The sequence below is a fragment of the Neofelis nebulosa genome, chromosome 5 (assembly GCF_028018385.1).
Source record: "Neofelis nebulosa isolate mNeoNeb1 chromosome 5, mNeoNeb1.pri, whole genome shotgun sequence".
NCBI classification, from domain to species: domain Eukaryota; kingdom Metazoa; phylum Chordata; class Mammalia; order Carnivora; family Felidae; genus Neofelis; species Neofelis nebulosa.
Window position 1 is genome coordinate 113,949,221 of NC_080786.1, and position 22,825 is coordinate 113,972,045.

The 22,825-nt window shown below is 34.1% G+C and overlaps 1 protein-coding gene across 7 annotated transcripts in view; it reads right to left on the bottom strand.

Annotated features, from left to right (window-relative positions):
• The window catches only part of EPHA6 (EPH receptor A6), an 872,130-nt gene that overhangs the window by 280,987 nt on the left and 568,318 nt on the right, over positions 1 to 22,825 (bottom strand). For 5 of the 7 annotated variants that reach the window (XM_058731668.1, XM_058731666.1, XM_058731670.1 and 2 more), the window contains 2 exons: positions 10,008 to 10,055; positions 9,439 to 9,601 (listed from right to left, as the gene is read on the bottom strand). In XM_058731668.1, coding sequence (XP_058587651.1) covers positions 9,439 to 9,601; positions 10,008 to 10,055 — 211 coding nt within the window. The remainder of the gene's footprint in view (positions 1 to 9,438; positions 9,602 to 10,007; positions 10,056 to 22,825) is intronic. The other 2 variants (XM_058731672.1, XM_058731667.1) reach the window with 1 other exon arrangement.

Here is a 22,825-nt window from a genome sequence, read left to right on the forward strand (position 1 = left end):
TTTGAAGCAATTTGAAATGTCTAAGGAACATTTTTTCTCTCTAGAAGAATTCAAGGTTGTAAAGTCAAATAACTTGGCAGAAAAATTCAAGCAATTTATATGATAGCTGATAGAAAAAAATCCATCTCTTCTCAAATCAAGTCAAATTAAAATTAGACTTTGAGAATGACATAAATAGGAAACTCTGTTAGAAGAGTCTTTAGTGCGGCTTAGTAGTGAACTTCCTGAAGACAGAGAACATGCATATTTATGTTTCTTCCTCAGCCTTATTGAGGTATAACTGACAAATAAAAATTATATATATTTATGGTGTACAATGTGATGTTTGGATATAAGTACATATTATGAAATGACCATCACAATCAAGCTAATTAATGTATCCAACACCACACAGTTGGTGTATGTGTGTGTGTGTGTGTGTGTGTGTGTGTGTGTGTGTGTGTGGTGAGAACATTTAAGATCTACTGTCTTGGCAAATTTCAAATACACAATACAGTACTATTATCTATAGTCACCATGCTATATATTAGATCTCCAGAACTTATTCATCCTGCATAACTAAACCCCAACATAGTTATTTTTTTAAGTTTATTTATTTATTTTGAGAGGGAGAGAGAGAAAGCACAAGTGGGGGAGGAACAGAGAGAGAGGGAGAGGAAGAGAATCCCAAGCAGGCTCTGCACCATCAGCGCAAAGCCCAACATGGGGCTCAAACTCATGAACCAAGAGATCATGACCTGAGTTGAAATCAAGAGTCGGTTGGTTAACCTATTGAGCCACCCATGCACTCCAGCACACTGTTATTAATATATACGCACAAAAACACAAATAAGACACTCAAAGTATATAGATGAAATAATAAAATACATGCAATTTGTTTGAAGTAACAGATGCATATTAATTGAATATTTACCAGATAACATCAACTTACTTGATATTCACTAAAAGCCTTCAACGTGTCAGCAAGGCAATTATAAGAGGCACAAAAATGAGTAAGAGATGGTTCTTGATCTCAAACAAAACAAAAGAACCCAAAAAACTTCCAAAGGATAATGGCTTATGTCTCAAAGAAATCATATTTTTGTATATGTTGCTTTAGGTCAATGGCTTAAAATAAATCTATATTCTGTTTTAAGAAATAGAACCACTGCTATTTCCTAGTGCCCTTTTCAATATCAGACAATTTGTAACACTGCATGTTACTATACACATTTTATAACTTCTAAGTAGCTGTTAATAGTTAATGATTTTTTCCAGTCCATTTAGCAAAGCTATGATCTTTAATATTTTTCATATTGGAATGGTCCAACCTGTCTTATGGTACATAAGCCTGGTTCCCATCACTTAAGGTCATTATTTGGTCCAGGAGAAACTGAAGCAAAATACCTTTTTAATCAGTGGAGTCCTGTGAAAAAGAGACTTCCGTTTTCTATGCAAGTAGTTCCCCTTCATCAAGTCCCTGCTCATGTAAGGTAATCAGACTAAGTGCATTATGTTTCCCTTAGAGTGTTATACTTGGCCTACCATGTGTGCATTCGTCTAGAAATCTGTATTAACGCATGCATAACTCTCTGAATTTGATGTATGGTGCTTTATATAGACTTCTGAAAGTCTATGTTTATATTCAAATACTCTATTTTAGGAAAGAATATATAATTGGTTAAGGGAAGGTGAAGAATTGGAGGCAAAAATAAAAAATAATCATGTAGAAAGTCAGAAGAAATGACCAAGCTGAATAAGAAAAGTAAGAACACTGAATGGGTAGAAATGGAACTCAGTTCCAGTTCTCAGAATTAGTATAAAAAATACTATACCCATAATATGCTATAGCCATAATATGTGCTCATTCTAACACTTAGTAGCTGTAGGAATGAGGTAAGTTACTGAGCTTGTGTGTGCTTCAGTTTCCTGATCCATAAAATGGACATGATAATAGTATCCATTTCAAAGGTTAGAAGACACAAAGAACAGAATAGTGCTTGGAACATTGGAACTCAATAAATATTATCTGATAGAATCTCAGTGTTAGAAGTTATGTTAAACTTAATATCACAACCTCCCAAACAAAGGAAGGATTCCCTTTATAATATGTTGAATAAGTACCCAGCTAGTTGCAGCACAAATTCTTATCATGAAGAGCATTTATTAATTCATAAGGTAAGCCAATTTATATTTGGACAACCTAACTTCTAGAAAATTCTTTCCTACTGGTGTTTGCATTTAGATAGATATGGTTGCCAACATTGAAAGTGTGCTACTGACTAAAGATTATTTCAAATTAAAATCTTACATACTAGAATTTGTCCTCCTCTGGGTAGACTCATAAATATGAGATCTGGCTCCTGCTTGATTAATTAACTTTTTTATTACTCCACCAGGGTCAGCTGGTCCTCTTTCTGCTTCATGCTTCACCATTAATAACCATCCCCAAATTTCTGGCTGCTGTTAATAATGATGTAGCTAATTTCATCCTAAGTAATTGAAGCAGTGCAGATTGTGATTCAATCAACAGACTGGATCCGACACAATAGAGATTTTTTAAAAAGGAAGTTTAAAGAAGAAAATACATTATACAAAAATAAAAATATCATTTAACTATACCTACAATGCTTTCAATTTTAGAATTAACAATTAATTGGTAATTAAAGGTCCACATATCATATTTCTACATAACTCAAGCCAGGTATATAACCTGAAGCCCCAAATAAAGCAAGCAATAATGTTTATCTGTGGCCAATAAAAATATATGATTCTTTCTATTTAGACTAGTAGGCAACATGCTATTCTCCCAATTTTAGCCTTTTAAAATTGCATGTTATTCATTTTTAAATTAAATATGTATTGGAAACTGTAAGCAAGATACTTTATGAGACACAAGGATATGCTGGCTATAGTTCTTGACTCAAAGAGCTAGCAGCTTAGCAAATAATTAGCACTTGCACAATAAAATATTATAGAAAGTCTGAGGAAAGGTGGTTTTTCACTGGACTGATACAGAATATTTCATAAGAGGTACAAGTTGAGCTGGCAATCATTTGTAATGTGACAGGTTTCTGAATTGTCTAGTTGGAAGTCACAGAAGAAGCTTAGAAATTATGAAGATTCGGAAAATTTCATGTATGAAGTATCCACACATTTGCTCAGAGTTTGTTAACTAGAGGGAGAAAGGACAGGAATCATGTCAGTCTGCACTAGGACTGGAGGGAAACTTGAATATTTATTGAGAAATTCACCTTTTACATGGTAGAAAATACTCAGTGTTTTGGAATTTTTAAGTGTACAGAACGGAGTATAGAAAAATTAGTCCACTGGAGACATAAAGAACAAAGTAGGGAAGAAAGAATTAGAGACACGATATTGAACCTCAATTTCTAGGATCATTTCCCATTTATAAATTATTAAAATTAACCAAACTGCTTAAACATGAAACCATACTAAAAATAGCTAACTCTTATGGATGTTAAAAATAATTGATTAAATTCATTCATTTGTATCTACATAACACTTTTTGTATACATGTGTAAGATATGACATAAGATTCTATTTTGAAATACCCACTATGGTTCAGTAATAATTTATTTATTGTTTGGTTAGTTAATGTTGATCATGAAGACTTTTGCATGATCATTTTATGTGCTATAAATCTAGTCTGTTGTTACTACTTTTAGTAAATAATACATTTAAATGTTGACAGATGTGGCTTTTGTGTTACAAAAGTGCTTTCTGTAGCTTACAGGTAAAAACCTAAGTTTATATGTTGTTAAAATTTAAGGTATAACTTATCCTTTCAAGGGAAAAGAATGCTTTGCTTACATGTTGGCAATGTATTAATTCTCCAGGATCTTACTCATTAGGGCAATGGGAGAGGCAAACTGCTAATTATTATGTGTACATTTCCAGCTTTCTTTCAAAAGTTGGCTTTAAGCTATGGATTCTGCACTCTTTTGATAGCTTCACAAGTGTATTTCCCATATTTAAGTAAAATGTTCAAGTTGGCTTCAAGATAGCACTATATATTTTATTTGGGTTTTAAAAGTGTACACAGGAAATTATTTTCTGCTACTCCAAAATACATTTGAATGTAAGTAAGTCTTGGTGTTTTAAATAACCAAATGTTTGACTTCCTTATCTTTAAATTATCTTTATTTCTTTTTTTAAAAAAATGTAGGCATAATTTTAACAGATTATTGTTAAAAATTGAATTAATACCTTTTTTGAAAGAAGTTTGTAAGGATATGGATATGCTTGGTATGTGGATAAATTTTCAATTTTAATTGTTATTTTTTTCTCCATTGAAAAGAAGTACATTTTCTCCAGGAAATAAGGACATAAATTATAATAAATATGAAGTGGTTAAGATTTCTTGTTGTTTTATTCATATATGCCAAAAAGGTCTGTACTTAATATGTTTATATATGTGGTGTGTTTGATACGTGGAGACCTAATATAAATTTCATTTTAATATTTAAAAATGTATTAATTTTTTTAATGTGTATTCATTTTTGAGAGAGAGAGAGAGAGAGAAAGAGACACAGAAAGAGCACGAGCAGGGGAGGGACAGAGAGAGAGGGAGACTCAGGATCCAAAGCAGGCTCCAGGCTCCTAGCTATCAGCACAGAGCCTGACGTTGGGCTCAAACTCACAAACTGTGAGATAACGACCTGAGACAAAGTTGGATGCTCAACTGAGGGAGCCATCCAGGCGCTCAGAAAAAAATTCTTGTATTAGCTTCTGACACCTATCTTTCACATAGCTCTCAGAGAAAGATAAATACCACATGATTTCACTCATATATGGAATTTAAGAAACAAAACAGATGAACAAGGGGAAGGGAAGGAAAAATAAGACAAAAACAGACAGGGAGGCAAACCATAAGAGACTCTTAAATACAGAGAACAAGCTGAGGGCTGCTTGAGGGGTGTTGGGTGGGGAGATGAGCTAAGTGGGTGAGGGGATTAAGGAGGGCACTTGTTGAGATGAGCACTGGGTGTTATATGTAACTGATGAATCACTAAATTCTACTCCTGAAGCCATTATTACACTGTATGTTAACTAACTTGGATTAAATAAATAAATAGAAGATCCACATGGAATGTTTATATATTCTTACTTTCTCACTACTGATTCTATTGTATTGTAATTTATTGGCCTAATAAAAAGGCCACTACACAATAGGCACTCAATAAATGCTGTTGATGGACACAATATGTAGTTGTATACTCTTTTTTTTTTTTAAGTTTCTTTATTTATTTTGAGAGATGGGCGGGTGGCACAGAGAGAGAGGGAAAGAAAGAATCCCAAAGAGAGATTAGCAGACATTTGAAATGCCAGCACTAAAACAGTAAAGTATTTTGTGACTATATAGGAATGATTATCTATCTACCTATTTATTTATATATCTATCAGTCATCTATATCTATCCATCTGTCATCTATTTATCTTTCCATATACATGCACATACATGTAATGAAGTTATTCTACAGACCTGGGGCAAAAGGAAACCAAGAGGTCTAAGTCAAGTAAGCTCTTTTTATACTGTTAGAAGTCATAATTAGTAATCTTTACATTTATTTGGTTAGCCAGTTTCCACCACATAATGTAACTCTGGAAAAACATACAACTTTTTGTCTGTAAGAGCAAGAGGGGTCACCGTGATTATTGTTCAGATGCCACTATAATCATAGAACACTGGTGAGTTAAGAATATTATGATTTTGGGGTGCTTGACTGGCTTGGTCGGTTAAGTGGCTGACTCTTGATTTTGGCTCAGGTCATGAATTTAGGATTGTGAGATCAAGCTCCACATTAAGACCAGTGTCAGGCTCTGCACTCTCAGCGGGGAGGCTGCTTGAGATTCTCTCTGTGCCCCTCCCCTTCTCTCTCTCTTTCAAAAAAGATAAATAAAACAGTAAAAAAAAAAAAGAAATATTATGATTTTGAAAAAAAATTCTTTCATATTTTATATTATTGTCTTATTGGCAAACTTGAACCAAGTAAAACAGATATGGCTAGAGAGAATTAAATTGCCAGCTACTTCCCTTTGCTTACTTAAAAAATTTGAACCAGACCATCAAATGAGAGAATCTAATCTCTCTTCCCCAACATACCCCCATCTCTAGGCATGTATTACCAAGTTAGTTGATTAAATAGAATGCACAAGAGAGAACTTAGTTCAGGCACTACTCAGGAAACTAAGGCTATAAAAATTAAAAACTATGAACTAAGAGAGTATGAAGAAAGACTGATGCTATAGATTGGTATTCATATCCTTATACACCTGAATTTCTGGTAAACCCGCTCATATCCTACTATGACATTATTCACTGAAGTTCTCTTCTGGATATAGACAGCATGCTTTGAAAATGTAATTTAAAACTAACCAGATAAAAAATGACCATTTAAATGATTTTCCCCTAGGCTGTAAATTGACTTGAGAGCTACACTACGTACCCAAAATCCAGGTTTAGACAAACACATTTTTCAGATTCTTCTCAGACATTTTGTCTCTTCAAGGATCTAATAAAAGTACCTTTCATGTCATTTATGAAATCAGTGATTCATAAAAGGTGTTTTGCCTTCTGCAGCTGCCATTGTCAGGTGGCTCTAGGGTTCTAATTCTGCACCTTTGCTCATTTGATTATCAGATTTTGGTAAAGCTACTTATGTCTTTAGAAGGAGAAATAATCTTGTCAGAATTACAAAGATAATTTGTGTGAACTGCTCAGTAGAGAGTCTTGCACATATGACTGGTCATGTTACTCCCTAATTAAAACCCTCGCATGGATTCTCAGTATCACCAGGAAGCTTAATATCGTTCACATGGCCAAAAGAGTACCTTCATACTGGCCCTTGTCTCTGCCCTTACTCCCCTCTCTGTCCTACTCCCCTTCATTTACCTGGAGGTCTCCTCACTGCAGCCATGCCAAATTATTTACTCTTCTTTAAATTGTCCGTGCTATTTCAGGTCTCAGTGTTTTTGCTATTTCTTTACTACTCCTCTTTTGAGAATGAGCCCCAGATCCATTCATGACTGATTTATGCTAAATTAGGGCTTCTTCCCTCTGTTCTCAACACCCTTTGCATTGCATATCTTTATGATAGTACATGTCAGTAACCTGGTATTTTTAAATTAAATTTAAATTTTCTTCCCATAAATCTAGAGTATAAATTATGTGAAGGCAAAGGCTGTTGGTCTTATTAATACTATATATTTTTTATCCCCAGTGCCTCACACAGAGTATGGCACATATTAATTGTGCTATATGTCTTTGTTGGGTGAAAAAATATTACATTGAGTCATTGGTGAGTATGGGACCTTTTCTGATAAGGAATTTCAAAGTATGTCTCTTCTATATAACATATGAAAGATTTCTAGTCCTGAAGATACAAGGAGTTGAAATTTAGAGTTAAAGCAAATTAAAATTTTCATATTTAGATCTGAACTTTTAAAAAAATTAGACTAGATTATTTTCTCTAGAAGTACCAGATATACACAAATGACCTATCTAGATTTAGCCCTATAATTTTGTCTGAGAGTATGTTTTTGACTTAATGATATAATACTCAAAGACGTTGTACATTTTGAAAAGTTAGGTAAATTTCCTCATCTGTGAAATAAAGAAATAGAATGGAGATGCAGGGATGTAATACACAAAGTCTGAACAACACAATGACAGGACTCTTCTTGGGACCAAACTTGCCTTGAATTGCATTCTTTGGCTCGCACCTAGGCTAAGTCTTGACGTGTGAACAAGGGAAAAACAGTCAACAGGACATAGCAGGTATGACACTTGGAATATTTTTATATTGTTTTTAATTATGGAGTTATGTTTTGTGATAATTACAGTCTACTCCCAATAATTTCATCTCTAGCTTGAGAAGTCAATAGTGTCTGAAAGATTATGAATATCACTGATATTAAGCATCTAGGTTATAAGTGTTCTTTTTGTTCATTAGTTTACTTTCTCTCCCTAAGCTGTGTTTCTTCTTAATTATGTTGGTGCCTTGCTACTTTTTAGTGAGGTATAGTTGTAAAAAAGAAGTTCTTATGAACTGATACTATTCATCAATGTAAAAACAACATTCCTTCCATCACAGAATTTGAAATTCAAATAGTTTCATTTTAAAAGAGTGATGATAAATTGAGAAATTGTGGCCTGTTTAGTGGTCTTACTATTAGCACTTTTTAATAATCCATTTTTTGTACTTTATTTATTTATTATTTTTAAAAATATAATTTATTGTCAAATTAGCTAACATACAATGTAGAAAGTGTGCTCTTGGTTTTTGGGGTAGATTCCCATGGTTCATCACTTACATACAACACCAGTGCTCATCCCAACAAGTGAAATGAAAGAACTTTACAGGATGGTAGACTTGTTCAGAGCACAGGCCTTGGAAGAAAATAGCCCTCATTTTCAAATTTTAACTTAGCTTCTCATTATCTCTCATTAGCTGGACAAATTGTTCTATTTCTCCAGGCTTCTGTTTGTCATAAGTAAAATCAGGAAAATAATACTTGTCTCAGTGGATGTTGAAAAGTTTAAATGAAATAATACAGATAAAATACTTTATATAATATCTGGCATTTTTAGAAGCTCAATAAATGGTAGCTATTATTACTGTTATTTATAAAGAATTATTATAATAAATTTGCTATTCTTGAATTCTTAAGTAAATATGGGTATTTTAGCAATGATGAGAAAATATTTTTATTATGATTAGATATTTGAACACTTTCCATAGAGGAACATGGCAAAAGCCACCCATATTATCTTTACACAGATAGCAGTAAGATAGGTTTCTAAAAGCAAAAAATGAATTCAATAACAGGGCAGGATTTAGACTGAATAAGACATTCCAAAGCCTATGTTACATGACATTGGAACACCTCACCTTCATCTCTCATTTTGATTTTCAACACTTCAAGGCTATGGAACTAATTTGAGTTTCTAATTAAGCCCATGTGTCTATATTTAAACTTATAATGTACACTTCAGTAGAGTTTTTATCCTGACCACTGTTTTTATTGATCTAAGATAATAAGCCAAAGCTGCACAATTTTGAACTAACTGCTAAAATCATTTGCTCATGGCTTTATTCTCTTCCAAGTTTTCATTAGTATCATATTATGATGCCAAGACTGGCAAACAATTAGGCTAACACCACCCATTGAGACTCTATGTTACAGCATGAGTGATGAATTCTGCATAAAGAAATGTATCTGGGCTACGTTACAATTGTGGTAGAACAGGGCATTTCATGGAGGAATTTAATGATAGCAACAAAACATTAACTGAAATGACTATATGAGTATTTACAGGAACAGAATCCCATTTGATGAGACTATTCACAATTGGGAACATTAGGTTTTTAACTCAGGTCAGATTGGAATGGTACTAACTTAACATCTTATTTTATATGTTTGTGCAAAACTTACTCTCATCTCCTGTTTCAAATTCAAACTTCTGGCTATAGCCACTGTATCCTGTTGCAGTCCTCACTCGGATATGAAATATGTACTTGGTGGCTGGCTTGAGGCCTGTGATGATGACACTGGGCGCCTTGGACCTCGTGGAGGAATAGGTGAGCTGCTCATGCTCCTGGGGATAGAAAAGAGGAGAAAGGAAATGAAGCAGAGTTTTTCTGCTTTTTCCCAGGGATATTCCCAAATTAAGCTGAGGAAGTATGCTCTGAATATCAAAAATATTGATTAAAAAGAGGTGTAAGCATGGTTTCCCATAAGTTAGCACTTATTTATCACTATAATGCACATGATATGGTCTTGATTTGGAAATTTATTAAGAAGGATGACTATCTTATATAAGCTTGCACTTGGAGGTTTGGTGATTTGGATTTCTGCTCCAACTCTAAGGAATGGTGGTGGCGTGAGAGCGCGTTTACCCAGAATGGCAGCTGCACCTTGAGCAAAATGGGCACATTCAGATCAGACCACACCAGCAGAGTGCAAGGAGCAAGGGTGGGAGGGTTCAAGTCCCCGCTACTCACTTCTACCCGCAGGTAGTGCCAAAATGCCGGCGCTATCCGTGGGTAGACCTGTGGGTGAAAGGAAAAATAAATTAATTGTTTTTTTTAATTTGAAGTATTTTATCCCGAATCAATTACTTTGTTCCAAAACTCAGCGATGTCCCTGTAGTTAACAACTGAAGTGGAGTCCAGCTTGAAACATAAAACTATAAAAATTTTCCCTTAAGGGAGAACTGACTCCTTCCCCACCTAGATATTGCAGTTTATTTTTTAAAGATGTAAAAACTTGTGACGTAGTTTTAACATAGTCTGCCCAAAAAGGAGCATCAAAAACAGAGAAGGTATGAAAGACTTACCACACCCGTGGAATCAGAGGCAGGGCTGGAGTCTTGGTTCCCAGTCACCTGCAGTTAATTGCCAAACTACCTCCCTTCACTAATGGGAAGGGTTTACCACAGCTGATCGAATGATCTGGTCAGTCAGGGTCTTTTAAGGGGGCTCTCTTGCCCACCAGCTCAGAACAGGATAGTTCATTTTATCCATGCATGTAAGAGACTGTCCACAATATGCTGGCAATGGAGACAAATTAAACTTAATACTGTTTTTGTACAGTGTTATTGTTCAGTAATTTTATACTGATATTTTAATAGGTGAAAACACTGTATTTGTGTGAATAACTCTTCTAAATTCATAAGTCAAATTAGGCCACCAGGTCCTTACGTTAATTCTCCACTCTTCTCATAAATCTGAAGATATTCTCAGGGATGGAAGTGACTTTCAAGATCATTAACTGAATCACTCATTTGACGCCTTAATTCTATCTATATTATTCCCATCAAGATTTCATTTAGCCTTTGCCTGATACTCTCTGTTGTTCAGATCTTCCAGACTAACAAATGAAGTTATAAAAATCTACACATGTGTAGATTGTGTCAAACTCCATTTATTTGCTGGTGATGCTTTAAGATTTAGAACTATGGAAATCATTTCACTTCAGCTACTTTTCAGAAAAACATCCTAATCTTAAAGATCATTTAAAAATTTTATGGCCCTATTTGTCAGAACATTACATGCTACATGTTATTCTGAGTCTAGCTGAGGAATTTAATTTGCCATGTATACCCTAAATAGAACCGTTTATTAAACACAAAATAGAAAGAAAAAAATGAGTTAACAATAGCAACATTTTAACTATAAAAGACAAAAAGATAAATTGCAGTTTATATTTACCGCTAAGTAATTTCGAGATTAGGAAGTAAATAAATATCTACCTAGCATAAAATGCAAAGAAATATAGTCTCTAAAATAATTAATGGGAGGAATCATTTAAGGGCTAAAAGAAGGAGCTAAGATCAAGGCCTTTATAATTAGGGAGCTTAGCACTCATATTTTAGAGAAAAAAAACCTGCTCATGTGCCATTCGAAGAAGTGATAATGTTTCTGGTAGAAATCTGCAAAACTTTCTGGATTTTCAATCTCACAGTAGGAGAATATTCCACCTTTCACAGAATTTCCTGCAATGTAAGTGTTATGGTACATTTTGAGTAGTAGTTCACAATATGAAATGATGACTGAGAAAAAAATTGTAAAGCCGTGAAAAAATAAATTTTGTCTCATCCTTGAAGAGAGAAGATACAGATTTCAAAAATCTACTTTTAGACTGGCAGCACACCAATTACACATTATGTCTTTGTTGCTTCATCAAAATGTAGCTAAATAGTAATTTCTTAGTAAAGTTACAGGCAGTAAAAGACACCTTTTGCAAACAGCTTTTAGCATTTCTGCTGTTATATACAAAAGTGTATCTGTAGTTACATCTCTGCAATAAAAATCCCCAGGTAGGAAATGTGTGTACATGGTTCCTCAGCCTAAATGACAGCAGTGTGTTGATGGGCTGCCTTGTCTTAACATCTTGCCACGTCTCAGCCTGCCAAAGAGGAGGCCTCAGAAAGCAGCAGTCATGAGAGTTCCTCTTTCCAGGGTACAGCAGCCCTCTCTCCTGGCATTTCCAAGCTCTTGGGAAATCAGGGTAGCACTTATCCATTACAAGCATAGAGCACTAGTGTCCCAGAACTTTGGCTAATTGCCTTTCTGCCAACGTGTCAATTCCAGTTCTAAGCAGCTGTCACCAGGTAGAGACCATCCTTAGCCACAGAACCATCTAGTCCTCTTTATTCATCCTCACAGCCTGAACTGTGGACATGTTTGAGTAGGATACGTGTGCAAGTTTTTCTGGAGTTTGTGCCATGATGGAATTGCTGGTTTTATGACATAGATGTTTTCAATTTGCTAGGTAACACATCCCACTGTTCATAAAACTCTTAAATGTGTTTTTTGTATTTGCTAAATCCATAGTTAAATAGCTTTTGCATTCTTAATGCTATTTATTTTTGTAGTTTCTTTTCTTGATCAAGCTTTCCAGAGGTTTGAACCAACTTTTGGCTTTGTTAATCGAATTGCATCTTTGTTTTCTATTACATTTAATATCTGCTTTGACCATAAATGATTTTCTTTCTTCTTTCTTCCTTCTTTGTGTTATGTAGCCTTTTAACTTATTGCATTTCATGCTTAACTCATTAATTGTCAGTATATCTTTTCAAATAGACTATGTAAAACTACAAGTTTTGCTCTAAGTACTGCACTATCTATACTCCATAAGTTTTCATATCGTGTATTATCAACCAGTGCTAAATATTTATTAATTTCCAAAGCTAGATGATTTTTAAATTCTTTGTATTAGATTCAGGATTATCACTTGTACACTTTTATGGTTCATGACAAGTTGTCAGGCAATAAATAAGTGGCATAAAGTGAAGCTCCAAAGGCATAACCCCACTGGTTGCAAAGCACACTGAGCTGTGGATAGGACAGTGGATGCTCATTGCTGAGTGCACTGGCAGTCTTCTGCAGTAGTGTTTGCTGCTGAAAGTAAAACAGCTTGTTGTACTCTTTCTCCTTGGATGAGCATGGATAAGAGCACCAACTGTGAGAAAAAACATTTAGTAATGATGTACTTTAATATATTGCTATGTATGTCATTAAAAATAATTAATATAGGGGCACCTGCTGGCTCAGTCGGTTAAGCCCCATGATGTGGGTCATGATCTCTCGGTTCATGGGTTCAGGCCTCATGATGGGCTCTGTGGTGACAGCTCAGAGCCTGGAGCCTGCTTCAGATTCTGTGTCTCCCTCTCTCTGCCCCTTCCCAGCTTGCCTGTCTCTCTCTCTGTCTCTTTGTCTCTCTCTCTGTCTCAAAAAATAAACACTATACAATTTCTTTTTTATATATTTGTATCTACATATGTATTTTAAAATAGTTCAGAACCAAATAGTGTGAACATTGGACATTGTCAAAAAGAATGTATTTGCACTGATCTCTAGAGATATTCACCTTCACTTATGATTCTCTTCCCATGGGTAGACCCTACAGCTTTGACTCAGACACTGCTCCTTCCCAGCTGCTGAGAATCAATGTTTTTTGGGGAAATCACTTTAGACCTTTCATTTACCTAAAATACTGAATCTAGCTTTACCTCTATAGATGTCAACTCTTCAGGATAACTAAAAGACATGTATTTACCAGATTCTGGATCCTGTTAGCATTTAATCTAAAAACTGTAACTTAGTGAAAAGGAATAGGCTAAGGTGCCCAGTTCCTGGGGCTGCATCTTTCTAAAATCAGTGTGCAGGGCGCCTGGGTGGCTCATTTAGTTAAGCATCTGACTTGGCCTAGGTGATGATATCACGGTCTGTGAGTTTGAGCCCCGTGTTAGGCTCTGTGCTGACAGCTCAGAGCCTGGAGCCTGCTTCACATTCTGTGTCTCCCTCTCTCTCTCTGCCCCTTTCCCGCTCACACTCTGTCTCTGTCTCTCTCAAAAATAAATAAACATTAATTTTTTTTAAAAAAAAATCAGTTTTTGAATGGCCTGTATCAACAAAAGACAACATGTAGAGAATTTTGGGTTGAACTTTTCTTGCCTCGATCTTGGTCTTTGTTCTACTTGGGTTATGTATCTTGGTAAATCACATTGAAGACTTGGATTTACTCATACATTAAATTCATTCATTCCAGAGACACTGAATGCTCACTATACTTAAGGAAGGCTCTGGGGCACTCTAACAGATATAGATTAAATAATCACCAAAGTTCCAAGTAAGCAATTAAGTCCCCTCTCTTCTCCTGTAACTCCTTCTCACCACTCCTTACCTCACTCTTGGTTTACCACTCTCACTAATGGAAGTAGATTCAATGGGCCCACAAAGGGGTCATCATTTAGCTAGTTTTCATTCTCTTAAAATTTCTGGGTCTAGTGAGACTTCTGTAAGATGTTAATTCTTTGACTTTTTTTTTTTAAATTTTAAATTAATTGGATTATATATTGATTAAACATTGTTTTAGACTTTTTTCTACATTTAGATCTAAAGATATAGCAGCAATCATAAGAGAACCACATTTATGCAATCCTTTATAATACACAGTCTTTATGGGATATTCTTAATAATCTTGTGAAGCAAGAACTGATAAAATCTTTATTCTCACTTAACATATGTTGAAATTGGTCAAGATAGAATAAGTAACTTACCAAAGCAAGTCACCTAACTAGTTAGTAGTTTTCATTCAAGTTGTGTTTTTCCACTATATCCAACTAATGCAGATATGTCCAGGGCAAATATGCTTATAGATTAGACTTTGAGTCAAGGTCGCATCTTTACATTTTACATTATTGATTATCGAATCACTAGAAATAACTTTAAATATAACACAGGCTATGAGCCAGATAGTGATGATTTGATGGCATTAGAATATCTTTATACTTTTCCTATATATTATACTTTTCCTATATATTAGCAATGAGCACTTAACATTATACTTTAAAATATTCCAGTTACTATAGTAACAGAAACCTTACAATACTTGAGCATATGACAAAAAATTGTGCAAAAAGTATGAATAAATCTATAACATTTTACTGTAGAAACCAAAAGGAAAATCTCTTACTTCTCTTATTGCAATGCTAAGATTTTTAGTAGAATATTGCACAGTGGAAGTAAAAGGAGGAACTTTATTTTCCTCTGTTATTTAATGGAATGGCTATTAATGTGCAGCTGTTAAACATCACATCTGACTTAGGTTTTTGGTAGATATGCAGTTGAGAGTTTTTCTTTTTTCTTATACTGTGATTATATTTTTATTCTGTTTTTAAAATGTGAAAAGGATACTGAATGTTCTAAAACAATATGTCTGTATTTGCCTAGTTCATTATTTTTTCACCTTAATGTATATACTTACAAAGAACTACCTTTGCATTCTTAGATAAACTCTACTAATTCTTGTTCACAATATAGTATTATAATTTTTATTGAGATTTTTGGATTCAATTTGATATTTCAACTAGAATTTTTATACCTATGTTTATAGGTGATCTTGGCTGAGTTTTCTTATTTTTTGCCATTTTTATTATCAATCTCTGGTTGTGATAATTTGGATTAGATTATTAGAGAATATACGATGAAATGTTCCATTTGCTAATATTCTGAAATAATTTATTTAATATGGAATAATCTATTCCTTGAAAACGTAATTGAAATGGACCTTCTGGGAGTAAATATTGACCATCTTTTAAAATTATTTTATCCTATATTTGGATTGGATTGTCGTCTAATTCAATTTTGGTAAGTTAGAGGATATTACCCATTAACATTATATTTTATACATACTGTTATAAATTATATCAATCATGTCCCATCATTAAAAATCTCTTCCATAAGTAACATCTTCCAACTTTGTTTATCAGTCTTTTAAGAACCTGGTTTTGATTTTTTTTAAATCAAAGATATTTTTATTGACTGAATTTCATTAATTGTTTTTTATTTTATACAGTAAAACCTTGGTTTGTGAGGATACGTCATTCTGGAACCATGCTTCTAATCCAAAGCACTTGTATATCAAAGCAAATTTCAAGAACCATTGGCTCAGTTGTGATCATGTGATATTTGGCATTACATACTACTTGTATTGAAAGACATCGCTCATTTATCAATTTAAAATCTATTAGAAATGTTTGCTCATCTTGCAGAACACTCACAGAACAAGTTACTCACAATCCAAGGTTTAAAGTACTTGTTAGTTCCTTCTTTCTACCTTTTCCCCCCTGCGCTGGTCATCTTACATTGGTTTGTATGTATGCATATCTCAATGTCTTTCATTTTAAAATAATCTATAACTTAATTTTATTACCTTTAAATAGGTGATAGTATAATATTTTAAGTTTTAAAGAGGGGCGCCTGGGTGGCTCAGTCAGTTAAGCATCCGACCTCGGCCCAGGTCAGGATCTCATGGCTTGTGAGTTCAAGCCCCGTGTTGGGCTCTGTCCTGACAGGAGCCTGGAGCCTGCTTTGGATTCTGTGTCTCCTTTTCTCTCTGCCCCTCCCCGACTTGTGCTCTGTCTCTCTATGTCTTTCAAAAGATAAATAAATGTAAAAAAAATTTTTTTTAAGAAAATCTTTATAGACATAGTTCCTCAATGACTGAGACAATTTTCAATGTTAACGATTTTAACTAGTTATTTCAAAGATAATTTTTTTTTTCTTTTCAGATCTAAGTTAACCCCACCTGCTAGGGGAGATGGGCCTGGTGCCCAAAAAGCTGATTGACCCAGAGACATAAGCAGGCTGGAAAGATTATTCTTCTCTCACATTTACTGAAGTGCATATGACAGAGTATATAGTTTGGGAAAAGAAGTGGTTAACAAGCTAGTTGGTAGGGTATTCTCAGCTAGTGGGTAGGGTGTTCTAAATTGTTTTGCTTAGGTAAAAACTGTCTACTGCTAAAACAAAATGACAAATTACGCATAAGAAAAATGTAGAAGTATATATTCTAAGTACACAAATACTTTCTGACTGCACTTTTGGAGAAGTATCATTTAGTATACCATGGCTATAATTTATGACAATCAACACTTGATTATCCCCAGTAATCCAAAATAGGAGGTAACCCCAAATCACTTTGAAATGCATTCATTATTTTTTCTTATATTCCAATATATATCGTGTTTCACCTAAAATGAAAATTAAATGCATTCCTTGAACATTAAATGTTAAGCAATAGTAGGAGCTGGCACAAATGGACGCCCGATGATAGAAGAATAGTGATCTGGAGTTAAACATTCATAATTGATTTTCAGAAAACAGATCCCTTCTATGTAGATAATTAACTGGTGGAAAGAGTGGGTAGATAATACTGTTAGGAGAAATGGCTAAATGATTATAGTGAGATCTTTAGAAAATACTGGTCCTAGGATGATACCAATGGAATCCTACTTGTAGTCTGTCCATCTATGAAAACCAGAAAGTTTATACCATCTCAAAGGGTCAAGCTTGTTGTAAGGATAAAGCAAAATAATGTGTAAAACCCTTTTACAGGCTCCAGCAGATGTGTAATATAGCATAATTTCTTTATTTTAGGAGCCATTATTGGTAGGTGGTACATTTAATTTAGGGCAATGATAGGCTTGTGCCTTAAGGTAATTCTGCAGATGCTGTGAGAAGTTTTTTTTTATAAAAATTTGTATGTGTTTCGTTTGCCTTTTAACTTCTATATTCCCACTACTTAATGCATTGTACCTAGAATATTATAGGCTCTCATAATATATTAGCCAAATGATTGAATAAATTAATGAATTAATTGCTCTATAAGTTTAGCTTTTACGTTCTATATATTGTTATAACAATTTAAAATCAGTTGGCACAAATTAATGACAATTCAAATGAGAGATGAGAAAAATTGTTTTGCTGGCTTATAGTCCTTCCACAATCAAAATGCAATAATATTATGTCAGTATGTCTGGCTTGTTTTTTTATTTGTTTGTTTGTTTGTTTGTTTGTTTTAGGAACATTGTTGAGAACATCCAAGAATTTCCTTGCCAAAAAAATATTTACAAACCTATATGCTTATAAAAACCAAGATTTGTGTTGAAACATCTGTAAATAAATATCTCTTAATATGTATTCAGTTTTAACTTTCCCATCTGTTTTTGTGTAACCTACCTTCATACAGATGGGATATAGACTGTTCTTCTGTGCTCTATTACTCTATAAATATTTATGATGGTGTTCAAGTAAAATTAAATGTTTAAAGTATGACAGATGTTCCTAAAGAAAGTGACTCCCACACAAAATTCCTTAAAGATTTTCTTAAAAGTATATCATAGACAACTTAAATTTGTAATTAATTCTTAAAATTTTTTGATAATTTTATAAGAGCTTTTAAAGCAAATGTAAATTTGGTCATAGTAATACACATACAGATAGAAAAAGGAGGAAATATGTGTAATAGAGAATAAAACATTAAAAATTTATTAGGGTATTGAAGGTTGATAAAATTATTTTATCTAAGGGGAGGAACTGAGGAGGAAAAAATCATAATCATAAGAATATTTAAGGATTATACTTAGTTTAAACTAAACATTTTCAGAAAAATTTACAAATTCCTACTGGAGTCAGTAGCTTACTAAATCAGCTACATAAAAGCTAGAAAAAAAAAAACTTTGAGAATAAAATTAGGGTAAGTTAGTAATAAATGCCACCAAGAGGGAAAAAAAGACACTAAATATCTTTGGAAAAATTAATACACATATGTTGACTGCTTCAAATATAAATGGTATTCCAAATGTCAAACTGAATGTTTTCAAAGTTAAATTATTAGAACAATATGGCTGAATGGAGTGGCATGAAACTAGAAAGGCAACTCATGCATGGTGTTTTGATTAATTCTACCTCACCGGGAAATGTGGATTCTAAAAATAATGAAGCTAGAAATGATCATCTGTTTTTTTAAAAAAGCAAAAATATAAAGCAGCTTTTTCACAATAGTGCTAACTGAAATATATACTAGGTAAGAAAAATGAAGGCTAGCAGGAAACAAATCTTTGAAAATGAGATAACTAGACAGTAAATGTAGGTGATTGGCCTCCAAAACGATCTCATGGTCACTAGATTTTTCAACAGAATGAAGTAAATATTAAGGAAGTTAAGATGGGTAGGATTTCACTAGAGTGAGAATATGGAAAAAAAAAAAACTTGTACAAAAGACTCCACTGAAAAACAGTATCATTTGTGAATGTCAGGTAAAGTGTTACATTTGTCCAAATGGGCCACAAAACATGTGTTAGATGATCTATTTGTGGGGAAAAGAAAGCAGAAAGCCATTTAAATATACAAGCATAGGGATGCCTTAACCTCATTTGAAATAGGAGAGACACTTTCTGCAGACTTATTTTGCATTTTTATCTTTTCCATTTGTCACTAAGATGGAACTTTAACTTTTTTTTTTTTTTTTATATTTGTTCATGGATCTTAATTGTGATCTGATGACAGGTATATTTGTTATGCTCAAAATTAAAACAAAGATGTCTGTTAAGATTGATCTACAAAGCTACAAAGCATAATTTAAATCTCAAGGTACATAGTCCCACCTCCCCAAAAGATTTTAAAGTTTCTTTATAAGTGATATCATCTTGACTTGAAAAGTATCACATTATGCTCTAAATAACTCAGTATTCTCAGTTAATCATCTAACACAGTCATTGATTTTGAATTTTCTCAGAGGACTGGCAATATTAAAATGTGCATCAAATGAATGCCTCAGATTTATAATAAAACGTAGGTTTACCTAGATACCGTGACTGGAAACTAAGTAATATTTCATCACTGGGAGAAAATAAGTTAGCGTAATAGTAATAAACAGATTGTTGTAATTGACAGCTTCCTGCAGAACATAGGAACATTCACACACACTGTTCTAGTTTCACTGTGGTTGTTTGAAACCAAAGGAACTTGTAAATATGTCAGTGACTACAGACAGTGTTAAATAAATGTAGAGGAATTCAAGGCAAAGCAAACTCATTTCCCGGTAATATTATTTTAATCTATATCATTATCAGAGGATATGTATTATTCATTTATTCATACACATAAACTAGTTTTGAAATCAAGTTAGAATGAGAGAAACTAACGATGATAAAGAAGTAAATTAAGTTTAGGGTAAAAGGAAAAATAATCCCACCACAGTAAAGCAGTCACTGTTCTTTGGCCACAGATGTTGCCCATTTCAAACATTCATGCAATTTGTACTTGGGAGGGCTGCTAGCGACAGACGCTTTTTCCCTGGACAAGCAGAAATCTCCTTATTTCCAAGTTTGGATACGTTGATCTGTATAGCTATTTCATGATAATGAATACACTGGCACAACACAATGCATAGTCCAGATTCTAAGATCTGGGGAAACTTCTTTGTGGAAGTTTGCTTTCTCTTCTCCTTAACTTTTATGAATGAACTATTTTTTTGTTTGTTTTTGCTCTGCAACATTTTCACATAATTATTTAAATAGACTTCGAATTTTCATAATTTCATACATATTCAAAATTAATAAATTTGCTCTGGCCCAGTACTGAAAAAAATTTATTTTTAAATTAGTACAAATTAGGGTGGCTCAGTCAGTTAAGCGTCCGACTTTGGCTCAGATCATGATCTCACCGTCTGTGAGTTTGAGCCCTGCGTTGAGCTCTGTGCCGACAGATCGGAGCCTGGAGCCTGCTTCAGATTCTGTGTGTGCCCCTCTCTCTGCCCCTCCTCTGCTTGCACTCTGTCTCCCTCTCTCTCAAAAATAAACTTTAAAAGAAAATGAGTACAAATTAGAAGCAAAGCACATGATGTAATAGGATGCAGGTCTCAAATCAAGCAGTATGACAAATTAAGGATGGTTGCAAACTCTTTCACACTCCTCCCACTGGAAAGTCAGGACTCTGCCCCCTCCCCTTGAATCTCATCTAGGCTGTGACTTATTTGACCAATAAAGTAGAAGTGACAAACTGCCAGTTACACCTCTAAGAAAACTGGCAATTTTCAACTTTGTCTTGGACCTCTGCGTTGTGGTATGCGAAGTATGACTAGCTGGAGACTGCTGGGAACTTCATGGACCCCAAGAAAGCCATATGGCAGACCTTTGGAGAGAAAGGTCATGAGGCGAGAGGAGGGAGAGAACGAGGGAGTGAAAAGGAAGAGAGAGGATGAGGCAGAGGAGAAAAGGAGAAGATAATGCAAGGCTAGCCACCCAGGTGTTCCAGTCTTAGCCTATTCTCTATCCTCCCAGATAAGGTTCTAGAAATTGTGCAGCAGAGATCGGCTGCCCCTGCTGTGTTTGGTTAAAATTCCAGATCCATAAATCCGTGAGATATAATACTTATAAATTGTTATGTTTAAAGCCACTACATTTTGGGAGCAGTTTGTTATGCAGTAATAGGTAACTGGAACAAGTAGATTGAACATTAATCTGTATTTCATAGCCCCAAAGTTATATTTGATGGATCCCATTTTTTGTCACAAGATTGGCTGATGGCATTTTGAAGATTTTATCTTAACACATAAAATTTACCCAACATAAACATTCCAAATATCTGATTCTTTGGAAGGATTTATGAATTTTTAGCCTGAAATGACAGGTTAAATTAGTCAAAACAAATCAATTGAAAGTATAAACAGAACATAATGTAGTTAATTTTTTTTCTTAATGTTAACACTTTGGTAGTACTTCTATGTGTCAGGCTCTGTAAGTGCTCCCAATACCCAGAAAATCCTCAAAGCTACTCTATGAAGTAGGTTTTACAAATGAGAGAGAGGTTGTACAGAGAGGTTGTAAGTTGCTCAACATCACTCAGTTAAGTTAGTGGTAGGGCTGGGATCTGAACCCAGGGTATCTAGCTCTGGATTCTGTGTTATTGCATTATGTAGCTTCCAATACCAAGTATTGCAATACAGCCATATCTCCCCAAGAATTTTATATACTATGATAGATATTATATTCAATTTTTATTAATATATTGACAAACATAAATGTAAAGATAAGAGTGAATCTAGTGGTGCTTGGTGGCTCAGTCTGTTACACATCCAACTTTTGCTTTTGGCTTAGGTTATGATCTCATGGTTTGTGAGATCAAGCCCTGTGTCGGGCTCCATGTTGACAGTGCAGAGCCTCCTTGGGGTTCTCTCTCTCTTTTCTCTCTGTCCCTCCCCCTGCTTTCTCTCTTTCTCAAAATAAATAAATAAGTAAGTAAGTAAGTAAGTAAATAAACAAACATTAAAAAAAGAAAACAGTTAATCTAGATCAGTATATCATAAATAACCCACAACTCTAACCATAGTATATGAACCTCTGAAATTCAAAGTACTTAGTCTAACAAAGGTTGAGATAGATTACATTTTGTTATTATTTTATGGCATTTATTACCACTAGTTGGTTCAAGACACATACTCTCTCTTTTTATATAAGTCAAGAGGATCATTTAGAAGAATTAAAGTGTTATTTCTTCTATCACAACAATTAAATTGTGGATCTAAGCTTTTCTATGAAGGCAATGTAGAAAGAATTAGCCAAACTAATTTCTTTTATTTGCACTTTCATATCAATTTCTTCATCATAGCGAATTTAGGAGGATACCTAGACTGCAAATCAGAACATAAGAGCTTTTCTAGGTTTTAAATGGGGATTTCCAACAGAATCTGTTAACAGTTTCAACAGAATCTTCTATATTTACTGATAAACGGAGTGATCTTACTAATTAAAGCACTGGATCGGATTTCAAAGAAACAAGGGCCCCTTTCTGTGACTCATAAGACAGATGACCTTAAGCATATCATAATATTACCATGCTATAGTATAATAAAATGAAAAAGTGAACATAACAATCTCAGCTCCATCCAGTGCACAAATTCTTTGGATCAAATAAGAATGCATATTAAAATGATTTCTAAACTGGAACATCCTTTCCAAATATAACATAGA